The 21,436-nt window shown below is 46.0% G+C and overlaps 1 protein-coding gene across 2 annotated transcripts in view; it reads right to left on the bottom strand.

The window, feature by feature from the left end:
- FRMD4A (FERM domain containing 4A) overlaps positions 1–21,436 on the bottom strand; it is a 362,260-nt gene that overhangs the window by 161,723 nt on the left and 179,101 nt on the right. For both annotated transcript variants that reach the window (XM_030216141.1, XM_030216142.1), the window contains exon 5: positions 17,859–17,943. In XM_030216141.1, the coding sequence (XP_030072001.1) occupies positions 17,859–17,943 (85 nt within the window). The remainder of the gene's footprint in view (positions 1–17,858; positions 17,944–21,436) is intronic.

Raw genomic sequence — 21,436 nt, 5'->3', positions numbered from 1 at the left:
TCTCTGCTCCCCTTCCCCCACAGGAGGCTGCTCCTAGGCCTATCACGAACCTGGGAACGAGAAACACATGGGTTGTCATTTCACAGAAAATTAGTTATTTGCAAAGGGTTTCTTCATATAATACACACTTCCAACAAACTCGGCAGAGCCACACTGTGCCCCCCCCCCCCCCCATCTGTACTACTAAACGGAGACCATAAACTGTACTGTACCAGGAAGGGGAGGCTGAAGACTGCAATGTGCTCACATCCACACCAATGAGGACCAGATGATCGAAGTGGAGGAGTGGCCTAATGGTTTGAGCAGTGGTCTTGCAATCCCGAGGTGGCCGGTTCAAATCCCACTGCTGCTACTTGTGACCTTGGGCAAGTCACTTAACCCTCCATTACCTCAGGTACAAACTTAGATTGTGAGCCCTCCTGGGACAGAGAAATATCCAGAGTACCTGAAAGGAACTCACCTTGAGCAAAGGTGTGAGCAAAATCTAAATAAATGAATAGCAAGATTCTAGAATCCTAAAGAGTAACAAGATTCCATGCAGAATCTCAGAGTAGCAAAATGCCATGTAGAACCTCAAAGAATAGGAGTGGAGGAGTGGCCTAGTGTTTAGAGCACTGGTCTTGCAATCCAGAGGTGGCCAGTTCAAATCCTGCTGCTGCTCCTTGTGATCTTGGGAAAGTCACTTAACCCTCCATTGCCTCAGGTACAAACTTAGATTGTGAGCCCTCCTGGGACAGAGAAATATCCCAGTGTACCTGAATGTAACTCACCTTGAGCTACTACTGAAAAAAGTGTGAGCAAAATCTAAATAAATAAATAAATAAAGGTAAAACACTTGAGACCACCAGCGCCCGCATTTACCATCTCACAAATGATCAGAGGGGTCTACAGCACCTGTGCCAGAGAACAGTATTTTGATCTTATGGGCAGAATAGCACCATAACCCTACGCCAGCTCAGATGTGCTAGCCAAGGCTTCCCCACAATATAAGGGAGTTTCTCCCTTATATGGTAGGGAAGCCCCGCCCATCCCATCCCAGGATGCAGTGCGCTGCCATTTTGGAGGCAGTGCTGGAAGGAGGAAGGAGTGCTACTCCCTCCTCCATCACTACAAGGTATAGTGTGGTGAGAGGGTTGCTAGACCACCAGGGTGGGTGGGGGGTATGTTGCCCACTGGGCCACCAGGGAGTTATTTTTTGTGTTGAGGGTTCGGGGGCTAGAGGTATAGCAGACCTTAACCCCCCTGTGCCCTTGTGTCGGGGGGGGGGGGCTGGAGGTTCCATATCTAGGGTGTGGAGGGGGAGAGAAGGCCACTGGGCCTGTCTGGGGGTGGGGGTTAAAGGGGCAGGTCTACATGCATGCTGGGGGGGAGACCTCTTGTTTGACAGGTCTGGGCTTTTTCTTTTAGCAGCCCAGGCACAATCCTCCTGCACAAGTGAAGGGGAACTGATCATCGAGGCTCGAGTGGAAACTGGAAATCACTCACCCCCTCATTCTATGGCACTCAAATAGAAACATAGAAACATGACGGCAGATAAAGGCCATATGACCCATCCAGTCTGCCCATCCTCTGTAACCCCTAATTCTTCCTGTTCCTAAGCAATCCCACATGCTTATCCCATGCCTTTTTAAATTCTGGAACAGTCCTCGACTCCACCACCTCCACAGGGAGGCCATTCCACACCTCCACCACCCTTTCTGTGAAATAATACTTCCTTAGATTACTCCTAAGCCTATTCCCATTATGACATCACAATATGAGCTCTGGTTACCAGAGACTGAAACACACTACGGGGGGAAAGTAAGCCAAGAATAGGACAATTGAGCCATTGTGACATCACTGATGAGGTTGGCTCTTGGGCATTGGTGGAATGAGGCATTATGACATCACAATCTCAGCTCTGGTTACCAGAGACTGAAACTCTTCACACTAAGGGGGGAAAGTAAGCCAAGAATAGGATAATTGAGCCATTGTGACATCACTGATGAGGTTGGCTCTTAGGCATTGGTGGAATAGAAACATAGAAACATGATGGCAGATAAAGGCCATATGACCCATCCAGTCTGCCCATCCTCTGTAACCCCTAACTCTTCCTGTTCCTAAGCGATCCCACATGCTTATCCCATGCCTTTTTAAATTCTGGAACAGTCCTCGACTCCACCACCTCCACCGGGAGGCCATTCCACACCTCCACCACCCTTTCTGTGAAATAATACTTCCTTAGGTTACTCCTAAGCCTATTCCCTCTTAACTTTGTCATATGCCTCCTCATTCCAGAGCTCTCCTTCAGTTGAAAAAGGCTCTCTTCCTGTACATAAATGCTCTTGAGCTATTTAAACGTTTCTATCATGTCGCCCCTCTCCCTCCTCTCTCCCAGTGTATACATGTTGAGGTTCATAAGCTTGTCCCTATAATTTTTGCATTCAAGACCGCTTAGTAATTTCGTAGCTGCCCTCTGGACCGACTCCATCCTGTTTATATCTTTCCGTAGGTGTGGTCTCCAGAACTGCACGCAGTACTCCAAATGAGGCCTCACCAGAGACTTATACAACGGCACTATCACCTCCTTTTTCCTGTTGGTCATGCCTCTCTTTATGCACCCAAGCATCCTTCTGGCGTTGGCCGTCGCTTTTTCTACCTGAATGGCACTTAAGAACCCAAAATGGTGGTGAAATAATAGGCGTCTAAGTTCACTTAGATACTATTCTGTAACATAGCGTCTAAAGGTTCCAGCGCATAACTGCACAGGGGGTTGGGCATGGGTGGGGCATGCTGACGATTTAAGTGCTCGCTTTATTAAATACTGTCAGGTGTGCTTGAAATTTTTTTTTTATTATACCACTTACACCCAGTACATCTTATGAATACTGGAAGGAGATGAGCACTAGCGGTTTATCGGACAGACTGCACGCCAACCTTACTGACACCAGCGAGAGGAGGTGGTGGGCTAGAAAGGCCTGCTCGGAGGACCAAAAGTCTCATATAGGACTCTCTACATGAGCCTCGGCCTGTTCTAATTCTCAAATAATAATCTTAGGAATGAATAGCCCCATGACTCACTACGGACTGGTAAACCTTATTGGTAAGCTCAGGGCTTAATTTAGAAACTGAGAAAAATGGAGGCAGATAAAGCCCAACTGGCCTGTCCATGCCAACTACTCTCCCTATCACTCCCTACGTACTTGTCTCTTGAATTCAGATACTGTTTTCGTCTCCACCACTTCTACCCACAGGCCGTTCCATTAATTCACCACCCTTTCCGTGAAGAATTATTTTCTCAGGCTACTCCTGAGTCTGCCCTTCACCTACATCCTATGCCCCCTCATTCCAGAGCTTCCTTTCAGTTGAAGGCATTTATGCCATGTAGGTATTTAAATGTCTCTATCATATCTACCTCTCCTGCCTTTCTTCCAAAGTACACATACTGAGATCTTTAAGTCTGTCCCCATATGTTTTATGACGCAAGACCACTGACCATCTGGACCGACTCCATCCTGTTTCTATCTTTTTGAAGGTTCGGTCTCCAGAATTGTACACAATATTCCAAATGAGGTCTCACCAGAGTCTTATACAGGGGCACCATCACCTCCTCCTTTTTCCTACTGGTCATTCCTTTCCCTATGCACCCAAGCATCCTTCTTTGTACTGGAACGGGGTGGAACGGTGTTCTTGCATTTCTTGTGGCTTCAGAGGTGAAGTCACTGGCCCAGTGTTCTCACTGGCCACTGACTTCCTCTCGCGGTCTGACTTCTCCCTTCCTGTCCACTCCCCAGCTGGCGATCAGATATCTCTTGTCTTTTAACCTCCCCCCTCCCCCGCCAGTGCACTTGTTAAATGTTGTCATCTCTTCTAGAGGTTAGTGGCAGTGGACAGTGAAAATTCACACATGCTGCTCACCCTGAACCAGAACCTTCTCTCTGAGGCAGCCTCCTGCTTCCGCATAGACAGGTACAAAAAAACCTTGGGAACCGAGTGAACCAAGCACGCAAATATGGAATGAATTACCAAAATCAATAAAAACAACACACGACATAAATAATTTCCAAAAATTACTGAAAAGTAACCTATTCAATAAGGCACACTACAAAGATCCATCCTAAATACCAATAACAAAATTTACACCAGAATTACACAAAACGTAACTCTTTATTCCTGATTGTTCAACTCTAATGTACTACGATTGAAGTTTTAGCCAATTACTTTTTATTTCTTATTACGAAAATAAACTTTATTTATTTGACTACCTAATTCCACTCTGTCACCTCCATATTTTAACTATGTATTTCTCTTTTCTGGAATTGGTGATCACCATTACGGAACAATTGTAAGCCACATTGAGCCTGCAAATAGGTGGGAAAATGTGGGATACAAATGCTACAAATAAATAAATAAATAAATAAACAAACAAACCGAGTGGAGGAGTGGCCTAGTGGTTAGGGTGGTGGAGATTCTACATGGAATGTTGCTATTCCACTAGCAGAAAACGAATTCACAATATCAATGTCTCTGGTAACATTCAACAGCTTGTATACACAAACCAGGACTCATAGCCACCAACTTCAAGAAAGTGCTATAAAACAGTTCACACCAGCATGATATGGTAAATATATAATTTGTATGTATAGAGTACCCTCAGATATAAACCACTGTAACTGCAGTCAATAATGCTGCTAAAAAGTGGCATAGCACTTCTTTCATTAGGTAACTCTAACAATTTTTTGGGGAGAGCAACATATGCTCGTTTTTGTATGCGTCCCAATCACCACAGTGCTATAAAATCACTTGTTACTTCCAGGGGAAGGCAACTGACAAATGTTTCAGCGAGGCAAGATAGTTCTGCCTGGGAGGCAAGAACTTACAAGATAAGTGCACAGTTTTCACTCAGTATATTTTTTAGAAGTAACAAGTGATTTTATAGCACTGTGGTGATTGGGACGCATACAAAAACGAGCATATGTTGCTCTCCCCAAAAAATTGTTAGAGTTACCTAATGAAAGAAGTGCTATGCCACTTTTTAGCAGCATTATTGACTGCAGTTACAGTGGTTTATATCTGAGGGTACTCTATACATACAAATTATATATTTACCATATCATGCTGGTGTGAACTGTTTTATAGCACTTTCTTGAAGTTGGTGGCTATGAGTCCTGGTTTGTGTATACAAGCTATTCCACTAGCAACATTCCATGTAGAAGGCTGCGCAGGCTTCTGTTTCTGTGAGTCTGACGTCCTGCACGTACGTGCAGGACGTCAGACTCACAGAAGCAGAAGCCTGCGCGGCCACATTGGTGATCTGCAAGGGCCGACTTCTACATGGAATGTTGGTAGTGGAATAGCAACATTCCATGTAGAATCTGGAATAGTAGCAACAGTGGTGGAGTGGCCTAGTGGTTAGGGTGGTGGACTTTGGTCCTGGGGAACTGAGGAACTGAGTTCGATTCCCACTTCAGGCACAGGCAGCTCCTTGTGACTCTGGGCAAGTCACTTAACCCTCCATTGCCCCATGTAAGCCGCATTGAGCCTGCCATGAGTGGGAAAGCACAGGGTACAAATGTAACAAAAAAAATAAAATAAACAGGAGTTTGAATTCTGTGACCCTCAGGCTCTGGAGGACTTTATGCATGAAAGTTAGTCAGGGAGGTCAGCTAATGTTTCCTGCTGTGAAAGCCCTGCCCCTGAACTTCTGCAAATATTAGAGAAGCAATTTGTTCTCAATATTTATTTATTGGGAATTTATTAACTGCCTTGATGAAGAGATTCACCCAAGGCAGTGTACAGCAGGTCCAGTTTAACATAAAACTTACAATTTTGATAACAGCATAACAATAGTAAAATCATCAAATATAAATACAATCAATGAGATAAACCAGAAAACAGCAAATTGAAACCTAATAATAAGACTACCATGAAACAGGATCAAAAATACACAGATTTAACAGCACTGAAATTGAAATAACAGAGATATAATATGATGTGAGCACAGGAATGCATTGGCACGTTAGCGTTTAATTAAATTGGAAGGCGTGTGAAAAACATACCCCTTAGATTGTCAGCTGTTACGCTCTGCTACACTTCTCCAGGATGGGTTGGTTTCTGTTTCCTAACCTAGCAGCCATCAGCCGGGTTTTTTTATTTATTTATTTATTTACATCAATTTATATACCGTATCTTATTGCTACTGCAAGACAGAACGGTTTACAATTTATAAAAAAAAAAAAAAAAAAAAAGCAGTACAATAAGTACAAATTGGACAAACATTAGAACTCCAATCATTACAGGAAAGCACAGCAAACCCAACAAACTAGCTACATAAGATGAAAACAATATAACTCATGATTAATACACAGGAGAACACTGCAGATACAAAATTAAATACATAATATAATCTACACAGACAGATAATACAGTTTTGACTTAGTATATATTACAGATGCCCATTTATAACCTTTCTTCCATTATTCTAAATTCTGATCTACATACTCGATAAAGTAGAAGGTTTTCAAAAGTTTCCGAAAATGAAAGTAAGATTTCTCAAGTCTGATCTCTTTTGGAAGGCCATTCCAAAGAGAGGGAGACAGATAGAAAAAAGCCGAATTCCGTGTAGATTCCCATCTAGCCCTAGCAAGAGGAGGAATCACTAACCTGTTATCTGTCAGGGATCTAAGGGTTCGTGTGGCAGTGTAAGGAATAGTTAGATTTGACAGATAGTCAGGATTTAGTGTATAAAAGGCCTTATGGGTCAAGACTAAGGCTTTAAACTTAACTCTTGCTTCAACTGGAAGCCAATGCAGTTGATGTAGCAAAGGTGTTACTCTGTCATCCCTCCGGGCCCTACAAATCATACGTGCTGCAGTATTCTGTATTCTTTGTAATCGCTTCAAGCTAGCTTGGGTGATCCCTGAATATATGATATTACAGTAGTCTAAGCGTGAGGTAATATAAGCAGATGTCAACGTTTTAAGGGAATCCTTACTAATTGAATTCCTAACTGACCGAAGTCTCCTAAGATGGAAAAAAGATTTTTTTCACTACATCAGATATTTGTTCCTCGAAAGTCAGAGCAGAATCAATTATAACCCCAAGGATCATGGACAGCAGCCATCTTGGCTAGCTCAGGAGGGGGCAGCCATCTTGGAGTAACGAGGTCAGGAAGGAAGCCCATATTTGGATGTAGGCACCTCTGCTGATGGGGGCAGCCATCTTGGAACAGCTGCTCATGGTTGAGCCTAATTCCTGCTCTATTTAAAGCCCTGTTTCCAGTCCTTCCATGCTTCGGCTTCTATTCGCTTAGAGGTTGTGGTCTTCATCTGTTCCAGTGTTTTCCTGTGTTCTTGACCTTGGATTGTTTACTGACCACGCGTTGTGTTGCTGCCTGCCCAGACTTTCGGATTGCTCTCTGTTTTGCTGCTTCACTGACTCTTTGCTCCTGGACTGTGTCTGCCTGCCTGCCAGCCTGGTCAGCGGTTGTGCAACCCCGCCGGTTCCAGAAGTCCTGGTGGCCGCCTGCACCTGGGGGCTCAACTCCCAAGGAACGGTGGTCGCTCCCCAGGTGAAGCTAGGGGTTGTCTGGCTGCCTGATCGAGTGCGGTGCCACTTCATCTTCGCCGTGCTCAGTCGGGGCACAAGGGCTCACATTCACCAGGTCATAACATCAGCCCACCAGGGACAGAGAATTTACTTGCATATTATATATGTAAACTGTTTGCAAGTACCAGAGAGAGATGGTATATCAAATCCATGATCCATACTTTTAGGGTGTTCAACCAAATATTTCAGAACACGGGGAAAATACAGTTTTCAAGTAAAAAATTGTTCAAAACGACGTACAAAAAAGATCCCTCATGAGGAACTGACACCTAAACTTCACCAGATACAATTATAATGGAACTTTTCTAATTTGTCCATTTTAATTTACACCCTAATTACGGAACGTTATATTTTGTCCTGATATCATTATGATAGGCAGTCAACTATGGAACGCCATACCAAGACTCATTAGAACAACCAACGAACTTCTACCCTTCCGAAAGTTGCTGAAAACATACCTCTTCAAACGAGCCTATTGGAACGACCCAACTTAATCTAATTACCTAAACCACACCTCTAAAACAAACCACTAGCATTAACCACACCTTATCCTGCCCCCATATCTCTTCGTCTTCTCACTCCCTTTACAATTTGTATCTCTGTACTTCTTATTATACATAATTTTCTTATGCACCTTAATTGCAACAATTCTGAAATTCTTACTCCGTTAATATGATTGCCATGATATTCATATGCACCTTATCTGTTTTCTATATTCTGATTTTCTTATTCCATCAATGTTATTATTATTGTTGTATTATATTGTAAGCCACGTTGAGCCTGCAAATAGGTGGGAAAATGTGGGATATAAATGTAGCAAATAAATAAGTAAATAAAAATAAGGGGAACTCGAGTCTACTAAGAGGGAAGAATTGTTAACTCAGTAAAACTCTGTATTCCATTCTTAAAAGTATGAGATGTTTGGTTTTTTAAAAACGTTTTTTTATTAAACCATCGCAAAGCAAACAGAAAACAAAACATGGTCAAAAAAGTCAGTACAACAATAACAGCAACCTTCTGCAACACGTAATAACAATCAACGTTTGGCACTTTGCAAGCAAAGAAGCCCCCCCCCCCCCCCACCATGGTCGCACGTGGGGTCCCTTCACAGCCACCACAATAAGAAAGCACAAGGACTAAAATATCAACCCCTAACACCCCCAACCCCCCACCCCTGTGCTCCAAATGACAAATTTAATAATAAACTTCCAGCTCAGTGATGAAGTGTTTGTTTTCTTTAATAAATTTGCAGCTCTGAAGTGGTTACCAGCATTAAACAATCTCCTGCAAGGAAGATAAGTCACAAGCAGGTCACAGCCTGGCCAACTCTGTCTGAGCAAAACAAATTTTAAAAGGCGCTGACAGCTGAGAACACAAAGATCACCAGACACATGGCAAGAGGACAGGGCAGGCTTAACCCCCAGGCAGACTAGGCAGTCACCCAAGGTGGCAGCGCAGTCAACGCACATAGGTAAAACAGCTTTTGAAAACTGATTTTATTTTAATTCCTAACATACTGCGTGCGGTCACAGCGGTGTCTCTGTCTCTGGAGGGCTGACAATCTGGGTTTATACCTCAGGCAATGGAGGGTTAAGGGGTCCTTTTACAAAGGTGCGTTGAAAAGTGGCTTGCGGTAGTGTAGGCGCAGGTTTTGGGCGCGCACCGATCCATTTTTCAGCACGCCTGTAAAAAATGGCTTTTTAACATTTTTGCTGAAAATGGATGTGCGGCAAAATGAAAATTTCTGCGCGTCCATTTTGGGTCTGAGACCTCACCACCAGCCACTGACCTAGCGGTAAAGACTCACGCGGTAACCGGAAGGTAATGACCTATGCGCCTCAAATGCCACTTGCCATGTGTCTGTTACGCACACCCAAAAATAAAAAAATATTTTTCAGACGTGCGTATCGGATGCGCGCCAAAAATGAAATTAGCGCAAGAGTCACGTGGTAGTCGGGCGGTAACTCCATTTTGGCATGCGTTGGGCTCGCGTAGACGCTTACGCGGCTTAGTAAAAGGGCCCCTAAGTGACTTGCCCGAGATCACAAGGAGCAGCGGTGGGATTTGAACTGGGGTCTCCTGGTGCTCAACCCACTGCTTTAATCATTGCTCATGATCTCTCTCTCTCTCTGTCTCTGTAGATGCAAAGTTTTCTGTTTAAAAGTTTGTTGTCTCTTTCCTCATTTTAACAAAATTATTTTGGGAGGGGTGTTGTTGGGGTGGCCACAAGTGTTCAGTTTAACTATTAACATCTCAGTGGGAATCTATGGATCTGAAGATTTGTTTTTGGAAGGGGATAGTTAAAGTGCATTTCAACCCTAACCTATGATATTTGCCTCTTAATAAATGTTAAATGGTAAAAACGCACATTATATTACCATAACGCATATTAATAACCCTTTAGTGTCCAATGTTCCCGTAATAAGCCATATGGGAACAGATTGATGGGAACATTGGACACTAAAGGGTTTATTAGTTACTACTACTACTACTTAGCATTTCTACAGCGCTACAAGGCGTACGCAGCGCTGCACAAACACAGAAGAAAGACAGTCCCTGCTCAAAGAGCTTACAATCCACAGGATACATGGTAAGGAAGTGAAAATCACGCAAATGCATGCTAAACACTTCATGACTCGGCAGCCCTTTTTCTAAGCATCTACGGGCGCCCAATGCTCGCCAAACTGGAGTTACCGCCCAGGTACTGTGTGGCTCTTGCAGTAATTTCATTTTTGGCGAGCGTCTGATATGCGTGTCCGAAAAAATTATTTTTATTTTCGTACGCGAGCCAAGTGGCATTCGACGCGCGTAGGTTATTACCGCCTGGTTACCGTGTGACACTTTACCGCTAGGTCAACGGCTGGCAGTAAGGTCGCAGGACCATAATGGACGCGTGGCAATTTTGATTTTATCATATCGCTGGTTAGCGCTTAGCAGATGGCCGGTCATATCGTACATCGTCAGCTAAGTTTGGCAGCCACATTTGATCCATGTCAATGACAGGCGTATCTCTGGCCGGATCTGACTTAACCGGCCAGTGCTGACTATCGGCTTGGCCGGTTAAGTTGGAACCAGCCAAAAGTAAACTGGATATTCAACGCCGGCCGCCAGAAACAATCTGGCATTGCAAATACAGGCTGAATGTTGACCGCGGGAGGCAGTCTGGATACCTCCCACGGTCTGAACATCGGCCTGGACATGGTGCATATGGACATAGTGGAATTGGAAAAGGTGCAGAGAAGGGCGACGAAAGGGATGACTTCCCTATGAGGAAAGGCTAAAGCGTCTAGGGCTCTTCAGCTTGGAGAAAAGGCGGCTGAGGGGAGATATGATAGAGGTCTATAAGATAATGAGTGGAATGGAACGGGTCGATGTGGAGCGTCTGTTTACACTGTCCAAAAATACTAGGACAAGGAGGCATGCGATGAAGCTGCAGTGTGGTAAATGTAACACGAATCGGAGGAAATTTTTCTTCACTTAATGCGTAGTTAAACTCTGGAATTCGCTGCTGGAAAAGGTGGTTAAGGCAGTTAACTTAGCGGACTTCAAAAAAGGGTTGGATGGCTTCCTGGAGGAAAAAGCCATAGAATGTTATTGAATGGACGAGGGAATACAGTATTTCTAGGACGGGCGGGACAAATTGCTTGTTCTTTTGGCCACTGTCGGTGACAGGGTGCTGGGCTCGATGGACCCTTGGTCTGCCCCAGCGTGGCGATGCTTATGTACTTATGTATATGTTCTGTGCTTTAAAGAAAACAAAGGACTGATCACTTTCTGATGGTCCCTCACTAAAAATCATTTTGGAGACTATAAAGGCTGTTGGAATAGATTGTTGTTCACATCTGCAGCATTTCCTCCTCAGCCCCTCATCCGCAGCTGGGGCTTTTTTCTCATATGCACATCAAAACCTCAATCTCTCAGATGTAAGAAGAAACAGACCTAAAATCCCCATTAAATTAATACTGGCCACAGAAGAATGAGCTACCTTTTAACTCTTCCCCAGACCTGGTGTGAGAAAACCACATACTCAGCCTTCGGGTATTTTGCGAACCGCTTTGCATCTGGGTTTGATACCTTTATTATTCTCAAACTGAAATAAGATGTGCACTGATGACATTTGCTCGTGCACAAAACTTCTTTTTGCACCAGCTGGTCACGAAATTGTGCACAGAATGTTGCACTAAACTCTGCATAAAGCCTTCCACACTGTCTTACATCAGCCTCTCCCTGTGATTCACCAGGTCACGGTGAGGTCACGGTGATATGAGCTGCCTCCCTGTGCTACGCTATAGCTCTCAAGGGTCACTGTCCACCCAGTGCAGGAGTGAATATTTTGGCACAGAGGTGATAGTGTGAATCTGCTCACCTCTGCTCACCCTGCTGTAGGTGGCAGGTTTAGATGGCTGTTTTTAAAGCTCTGAATCTTTGTGGATGACCTGATCATCTGCTCCGAGTGACCAGACAGTCCCCTGCTTCACCAGCTCAGGCGCTGCTAATAAACCAGGGGTGTAGCCAGACAACAGATTTTGGGTGGGCATAGGCAAGAAATGGGTGGGCACCAAGTGTTCTTCCCAACCCCCACCAGAAAAATATCTGAGCTGGCGGGAAAACGCTTCTTTCCACCTTGGCAGTCTGCAGTAGGCATGCGCTGAAAACTGAGCATGCACAGGTGCCAGTATCGTGGAGAGCAGCATTTTAATTACTATCAGGGGGAAGTCTTCAGTTGGCAGAGCTTGGGATCCCCCACCAGTTTCTGCTACCGCTATACGCTTGCTACTGTTGGGTGGGCCTGAGCCCTAAGTGGGTGGGCCCTGACCCACCCAAGCCCACCTGTGGCTTCGCCACTGTAATAAACCATGAATGGAATTGCAAACTCGCTACATTGTATCACTGTGCTCTAGTACAGGCTTGTCCACAGAACCCAGCCTTCCAAGGGATTCTTCTTAGCCCACAGAAGATTCTTTCCCACCATGACTCAGTTCTGTGAAAGCATGAGCTGGCACAATGCCAGAAGTTCGGGTTTGTCTCGGATTTCAAAGCCACCACACCAAGGACACAGAGAAAGAGACTGTGTGAAGGCTGGGTGGGGGGCATGAGGGAAAGAGAGAGAGAGAGAGAGAGAGAGACATGTGTATGTTGACCCTCTAAATGTTAGAAATATAAAATGTGGCCCCAGATAAAAAAAGTTGGACAAGCCTGCTCTAGTATAATAACCGGGATCAGCCACAGAGAAGGAGTGACTGCCCTCTAGTGGCAAACACCAGGTACAACCTAGAAATTAATTCTAGATTCAGGGTGAAGGTTTGCAGGTGAAATTCCTTCCTTCCTTCCTAATTTTGCACATTTGTAGTACGGCCTTTCAAATGAATATCAAAGTGGTTTACAATAAGTCAATAAAAATCCAGAAACATTAAAAACAAATAATACAAAAGGAACGGAAAGTGACTGCAACAGTTGTTTCAATAGACACTATTTAACTGGAACACACAAGGGATCACAACGCAACAATGATTTTGCTACTGAGAGAAAAACATGTGATTTATACTAAACTAGTAAAAAAGGCCCATTTCTGACAGAAATGAAATGGGCGCTAGCAAGGTTTTCCTCAGAGTGTGTGTGTCAGAGACAGAATGAGAGCGAGACAGAGTGTGTGTTTGTGTGAGAGAGAGAGTGTCTGTGTGTGTGAGACTGTGCGTGTGTGTGACAGAGAGATAGAGTGTGATAGTGTGTCAGAGTGTGTATGTGAGAGACAGTGTGTGCCCCCCCTCCCCACCTCCCTCTCCCCTGTCCCCCCCCTTCCAGTCACCCATGTCCAGCGACCCTCCTCTTCCCCCGCAATCAAACCCCTTCGCCACCCGCAGCTGCCACTGGTAACGCTGTCCGGCCGCTGTTGCTTCTCCTGTTGAGCAGCAGCGGCCGCTACAAAGAAAAAAAAAAGCCATAAATGTTTTTAAACATCAAGCGCGGCACCGCAGACAGCCATCAGGCATTGGCTGTCGGCTTTGCAGCCGCTCCTCCGGGGTCTTACTCCAGGGGCAGTGATGAGGAGGCGAGAGGAGGAGCGGCTGCAGAGCCGACAGCCAATGCCTGATGGCTGTCTGCGGTGCCGCGCTTGATGTTTAAAAACATTTATGGCTTTTTTTTTTTCTTTGTAGCGGCCGCTGCTGCTCAACAGGAGAAGCAGCAGCGGCCGGACAGCATTACCAGTGGCAGCTGCGTGTGGCGAGGGGGTTGATGTACTTCAGGGGGGAGGGGTGTTTGAGCGGCGCACTCACAGCTGATTTCCAGGCAGGGGGAGGAGTAGGGAAACGCGCGGAGCAAGTTGCTCCACATGTTTCCCTACTCCTCCCCCTGCATGGGAATCAGCTGTGAGTGACGTCAGCCTGGCTACGGAGCCACGGACACAGGCAGCTACTTTAGAACGTTGGTGGTGAGAATTATTATATAGGATTGAACCCGCCCATTCCAAATATGAACGCCGAATTTGCCTGACACGTCTAGATTTTAAGTCATACATGCAAAGCCTATTCACTTATAATATTAATGCTTGGGATGCATTTGCGCTAGTAGTGCAGAACTTCCTTGGGAACAGACGAGCTGAAAACTATGCTGAACTAGTAGACAACATGCTTTAAGCATATGAACAACTTGGCTGCCGAATGTCATTGAAAATGCATTTCTTACGTTCCCATCTTGACTTTTTCCCACCCAATTTGGGACACGTAAGTGACGAACATGGAGAGAGGTTCCATAAAGACATTTCTACAATGGAGAACAGATATCAAGGCTGCTGGAATCCCAACATGATGGGGGACTACTGCTGATTTTTGCAACGGGAAAATATGACCGGTCACAAACGCAAAAGCAGCGCCGTTCTCTGCCGCAATGCCTGCCCCAGTGCGGCTGCTCTTCCTCACGTTGCACTTGTACGTGCGATGTGAGCGGAAGCAGGGCAGGCAATGTGGGAGAAAAGGCTTTTCTGCTGGTGGGACTTGGGGACCCCCCGCCAGCCAAACCAGGGGCCCCGAATCCAACTGTGTCTGCTGCTCCCCGGCCTCTAAGGTGGGCCTGGCACCGGGGTCTGTCTCGTTCCTGCTCCTGTCGGGACCCGGGTGATTGCCCCCTCCCCCCTCTCAGCGGCCCTGCACTGGGTATACCGCCTTTCAAAATGCGAATCAAAGCAGTTTACAGCCAAAACAACAGGAAACAGAAAAGAACAGGAAAGTTAAAGAGAGAACGAAGAAAGGGTATAAATGTAGCAGAGGGAAGAAAATGCTACTGGAACAGTATTTTTGATCAGCCGGGGTGCTGCCTCTTCAGGGGCTGTACGGTTGAGACCCCCCCCCTGCACTGGGTGCCTGGACCTGATAGATTCAAGGGAGGAGGGGGGAGGAGGGGGGAGGAGGGGGGGAGGAGGGGGGAGGCAGTCCTTTTTTTATCTCCTCCTGTGAATACATAAGACAATCCCCATTCAGTAATGAAAGCTCAACGAGGACCTGGTTCATGCAGTGGGAGGATGGAATGAAAAAAATGATTTCCGTTCAATGCCGAAACCGTGGCATGTTGCAGTGTGGTCTGTGCTGTTCACTAACACCATCGTACTTTCCATGCCATTAGTTTACTGCATTGCGTGGCTTATTATTATTATTAGCATTTGTATAGCGCTACCAGACACACGCAGCGCTGAACACCTGATACAAAGAGACAGTCCCTGCTCAAAAGAGCTTACAATCTAAATAATACAGACAGGCAAGACAGTTACGGGTGAGGGAAGGAAGGAAGGGACAAGGGGAGGGCAATTGAGTAGTGGCTAGGAGCTAAAAAGCAGCAGTGAAAAGGTGGGTTTTCAGCATAGATTTGAAAACTTGTAGAATGGTTGCTAAATACCGTATTTTTTTAGACTATAAGACGCACTTTTTTCCTCCCAAATTTGGGAGGAAAATGTTGGTGCGTCTTATAGTCCGAACGTAGCCTCCCCTCCCCGTTAAAGGCACCTCCCTCCCTCCGTTACAGGCACCCCTCTCTCCCTCCATTGGAATTTTAAAACTCCTCACCTTGTCGGTGTGACTCGCGGTAGCAGCAGCGCTTCAGCGTGTACGTTGCTCTTCACTCAGCCTTCTCTCTCTCAGCTCTCTGGTCCCGCCCTTGTGGGAGCTGAGAGAGAGAAGGCTGGCTGAGTGAAGAGCCAATGGAGGGAGAGAGGGGTGCCTGTAACGGAGGGAGGGAGGGAGCCTGTAACGGAGGGAGGGTGCCTGGAACAGGGAGGGGGGCCTGGAACTATTTTTCGGACTATAAGATGCACTTTTTTTTCCCCTCCAAATCTGGGAGGAAAACCTACAGTGGGGGAAATAAGTATTTGATCCCTTGCTGATTTTGTAAGTTTGCCCACTGACAAAGACATGAGCAGCCCATAATTGAAGGGTAGGTTATTGGTAACAGTGAGAGATAGCACATCACAAATTAAATCCGGAAAATCACATTGTGGAAAGTATATGAATTTATTTGCATTCTGCAGAGGGAAATAAGTATTTGATCCCCCACCAACCAGTAAGAGATCTGGCCCCTACAGACCAGGTAGATGCTCCAAATCAACTCGTTACCTGCATGACAGACAGCTGTCGGCAATGGTCACCTGTATGAAAGACACCTGTCCACAGACTCAGTGAATCAGTCAGACTCTAACCTCTACAAAATGGCCAAGAGCAAGGAGCTGTCTAAGGATGTCAGGGACAAGATCATACACCTGCACAAGGCTGGAATGGGCTACAAAACCATCAGTAAGACGCTGGGCGAGAAGGAGACAACTGTTGGTGCCATAGTAAGAAAATGGAAGAAGTACAAAATGACTGTCAATCGACAAAGATCTGGGGCTCCACGCAAAATCTCACCTCGTGGGGTATCCTTGATCATGAGGAAGGTTAGAAATCAGCCTACAACTACAAGGGGGGAACTTGTCAATGATCTCAAGGCAGCTGGGACCACTGTCACCACGAAAACCATTGGTAACACATTACGACATAACGGATTGCAATCCTGCAGTGCCCGCAAGGTCCCCCTGCTCCGGAAGGCACATGTGACGGCCCGTCTGAAGTTTGCCAGTGAACACCTGGATGATGCCGAGAGTGATTGGGAGAAGGTGCTGTGGTCAGATGAGACAAAAATTGAGCTCTTTGGCATGAACTCAACTCGCCGTGTTTGGAGGAAGAGAAATGCTGCCTATGACCCAAAGAACACCGTCCCCACTGTCAAGCATGGAGGTGGAAATGTTATGTTTTGGGGGTGTTTCTCTGCTAAGGGCACAGGACTACTTCACCGCATCAATGGGAGAATGGATGGGGCCATGTACCGTACAATTCTGAGTGACAACCTCCTTCCCTCCGCCAGGGCCTTAAAAATGGGTCGTGGCTGGGTCTTCCAGCACGACAATGACCCAAAACATACAGCCAAGGCAACAAAGGAGTGGCTCAGGAAGAAGCACATTAGGGTCATGGAGTGGCCTAGCCAGTCACCAGACCTTAATTCCCATTGAAAACTTATGGAGGGAGCTGAAGCTGCGAGTTGCCAAGCGACAGCCCAGAACTCTTAATGATTTAGAGATGATCTGCAAAGAGGAGTGGACCAAAATTCCTCCTGACATGTGTGCAAACCTCATCATCAACTACAGAAGACGTCTGACCGCTGTGCTTGCCAACAAGGGTTTTGCCACCAAGTATTAGGTCTTGTTTGCCAGAGGGATTAAATACTTATTTCCCTCTGCAGAATGCAAATAAATTCATATACTTTCCACAATGTGATTTTCCGGATTTAATTTGTGATGTGCTATCTCTCACTGTTACCAATAACCTACCCTTCAATTATGGGCTGCTCATGTCTTTGTCAGTGGGCAAACTTACAAAATCAGCAAGGGATCAAATACTTATTTCCCCCACTGTAGGTGCATCTTATGGTCCGGTGCGTCTTATAGTCCGAAAAATACGGTATCTGTCCAAGGATGAAATCTAACTGAATGAAGAGAGGATAGTCTAGATCCTTTGTCATATTATTGATTAAATGATCTGATTTTTCCCAGTCTCAGCAGCTTTAAATTCAGTCCCTGGAGGCGTTTACAAGGCAACACAGACAGAATTGGAAAAGGTTTATTTAGTGGCTGATCGTACTGATACTCGCACTCTCTCTTCAAAGAAATAATTCAGCTCTGCATATGATACAACGACAAGCAGCTGCGTTACCTCGACCAGAGAAGAGTGTTAAGTGTGCCTCACACTTTTTACCTTGTAAATGCAGGACTTTGCGTTCAAGAAAAACAGCTCAATGGTGGCGTTGTCCTTTAAGTAGGATATACTTTCAATGTAGAATCTGTAACAGAGACAGACACAATGCAAAGGTTACTTATTAAGACACTGTATCATGTTGTTGTTTCTTAACATTGTTGCAATGAAAATGGTGATTCCAGCAGAGAGAGAGAGAGAGGGAAAGGGAAATGGGACTTGATATACTGCCTTTCTGAGGTTTTTGCAATTACATTCAAAGCGGTTTACATATATTCAGGTACTTATTTTGTACCAGGGGCAATGGAGGGTTAAGTGACTTGCCCAGAGTCACAAGGAGCTGCAGCGGGAATCGAACCCAGTTCCCCAGGATCCAAATCTGCTGCACTAACCACTAGGCTACTCCTCCACTACATGCAAATCTCTCTCATGAATATTCATTGTGGATATCCTGAAAGCCTGACTGGCTGGGGTGCCTCCAGGACCAGGTTTGGAAACCACTGACCTATTCTATAACATCTGGGCACCTCAACTCCATTATTAGCAAACTCGCACTGGCATGTTTAAGTGTGGGCAAACGTAGTCATGCCAGGTGTAAATGGGAACTTCTATATACAGCAGGCATATAGCCCTATGAGGAAAGGCTAAAGTGGCTGGGGCTCTTCAGCTTGGAGAAAAGACAGGAGAGGGGAGATATGAAAAAGGTCTATAAAACAATGAGTGGAGTGGAAGACGTGAATCGCTTGTTTACTCTTTCCAAAAATACTAGGACTAGGGGGTACGTAATGAACAAATTGGAGAAAATATTTCTTCACTCAACATGTAATTAAACTCTGGAATTCATTGCAGAGAATAGTAAAAACAGTTAGCTTAGCGGGGATTAAAAAAGGTTTGGATGGATTCCTAAAGGAAGAGTCCATAGACCATTATTAAAATGGACTTGGGGAAAATCCACTGCTTATTTCTAGAATAAGCAGCATAAAATGTATTTTACTGTTTTGGGATCTTGCCAGGTACTTGTGACCTGGATTGGCCACTGCTGGAAACAGGATTCTGGGCTTGATGGACCTTTGGTCTGTCCCAGTATAGCAACACTTATGTACATGTAACGTATAGTTTTCCATAAGACACAGTTCCCCCCTCCCACATGTACATGCTATGTTATAGAACAGTATACAGGGCACTTTCATACACGCATAACTGCACTCAGTTTTAGAACTGCCTTTTAAGCCTGTACCATAGGCAATGGAGAGCTAAGTGATTTGCCCAACATCACAAGCAGCAGTGGTGGGATTTGAACCCTGGCTTCCCTGGCTTTTGGCTCACTGCTCTAACCGTTATGCTACTTCTTCTTTCTGTTCCATGTCTAACCATGGATTCGGTACTTTAGGCTCTTGACAGGGACAAGTTCAGAGCCTTGAAATGTGAAACACCGGCAGGAAACACCTTTCCTATGAGCTTTTTCGATTATGCCTGCAGCTCCACAAATGAGCACTAGAGGGCAGGAGAGCACTGCTGAAACTTCCAGCGCCAGCTCAAGGAGAAATTACAGGACACAAGCAGAGGCCAGGAGACCTGAGCACCTGTGAAAGTTCCTGCTCTTGACAGCTCGATTTTACCACAAAAAACTTTGATCTCAAATACTGCCTAGTGCAGACTGCAGAAGAAGAATAAATGTGTATATTTTCCACTAGCAAATGGAGACACTTGGAGGGGCATGATCGAAAGGGGCGCCCAAGTTTTCCTGAGGATGTCCTCGCAGGAAGTCCCGGCGAAGGGGTGGGGAAACCCTTATTATCGAAACAAGATGGGCGTCCATCTTTCGTTTCGATAATACAGTCAGGGACGCCCAGATCTTGACATTTAGTTCGTCCCTACAGATGGTCGTCCTTAGACTTGGTCGTTTCTGATTTTCCGCGGTAATGGAAACTAAGGACTCCTGAATAAGCTGAGGAGGCTGAACTTAGGACCCAAAGTGGTGAACTGGATTGGAAACTGGTTGACCAACAGGCAACAGAAGGTAGTGGCATTGGCGCCGACTCCTCAATATTTCCCCGCCGGAACCGGAACTTCCCCAGGAGCCAGCCCGCTGCCCGACCTCTTCTCCCACTCCCACAACAGTCCTTCGCCTGCCCCTCGCCTTCCTGCATACCGCCCATAACTTAAAAGTCATCTTACCGGGGTCCCGGCGGCAGTGCCGTAGCGAGGGCTAATGGCACCCGGGGCGGGTTGCCCCTCCCCCGGGAGCAGCACGGCGCGACCCCCCCCCTCTGCGGCGCACCCCCACAGAGCGCAACCCCCCCTGGACCGCATTCTTACCTGCGGGGAGGGCCGATCCGCCCCGAGTGCACGTCACTAGGAGCTGCGTCGGCCCCGCTGGTTCCCTGCTCTCTCTGCCCCAGAACAGGAAGTAACCTGTTCCGGGGCAGAGAGAGCAGAGAACCAGCGAGGCTGGCACCCCCCGAGCGTGTGCACCCGGGGCGGACCGCCCCTCCCACCCCCCCTTCCTACGCCACTGCCCGGCGGCAGCAGCAGTGAAAGGCGAGCACGAGCAGGCTCGGCGAGTCGGCGCTAAATTCAGCCTGCCTTCCCTTCTCGTTGCTCTCAGCTTTGCCTCTGGTCCCGCCTTCATTTGCAAGGATACCCAGGCATACTTTGTGCCAGTGATTGGAGACACAGGTACGTTTGCTGTCAGGGATTGGGATGAGCTTCTCTGTGTGAATAATGGAGTGTGCACGTCTCTACCTCTCACACATGGGGAGGGAGGGAGGCCTGTGACGGCTTTTCCTGTGCTGCTATCAGGCTTATTAACTCAAGATACCATCTCCATCTCCCTACAAATCCTGCCCCTCCCAGAGGAAGTGTCTGACAGGAGGCCCCAATGCGCAAACAAAAGAACTGTCTGATTAAAAGATCTGCTTAATTCTGCTGGATTTAGTGCTAATAACTCCTTGCAGCCTGTCAGCCCGGCAGAGAGGAGCCCCCACCTGTGCCAGGCTGTTCCTCTACCATTTCACTCCACTGCTTCTGTTTTGACACTGATAAAGTCTTGCAGCTGCCTTGTTATTTCACCAAATGCAGAGAAATAAAGATTCATAAAAATACCCCCTTCCCCAAAATAAAAATGTGTAAGATTTTATTGGACTCAAGACATTTCCTGACTTCTTCCAGGAGCTAAAATGCTCTTGTTCAGACTGGAGCAGAATAAGCAGAAGATGGTGATACTTGAAAATATAAAAGCACTCTAATGATAATCCGAACAGTACGGGGAGGGGGGGCGGGTGTTGATGGGCGATCAGATGGTGACAGACAGTAATGTTTAATAACCCCTGTCTGAAGCTGAGCCTGTCTCACGTACATAGCATCCTTTTTCACATACTCTGCATTGAATAAGAGATACCATATTGGAGAGGAGAAGTATGAGCCGGATTTCATTTTAATATTTATAATCTGCTTAACTACCAAATTCAATCATACATTATAAGCGAGTACTGTTTCTGTCCCTAAAGGGATCAGAATCTCAGTTTTTGTACCTGAGACAATGGAGGGTTAAGTGACTTGCTCAAGGTCAAAAGGTGCTT

The sequence above is a fragment of the Microcaecilia unicolor genome, chromosome 10 (genome assembly GCF_901765095.1).
Source record: "Microcaecilia unicolor chromosome 10, aMicUni1.1, whole genome shotgun sequence".
NCBI lineage: Eukaryota > Metazoa > Chordata > Amphibia > Gymnophiona > Siphonopidae > Microcaecilia > Microcaecilia unicolor.
Note: the sequence above shows the minus strand (reverse complement) of the source record. Positions and strands in the feature narration are given on the sequence as shown.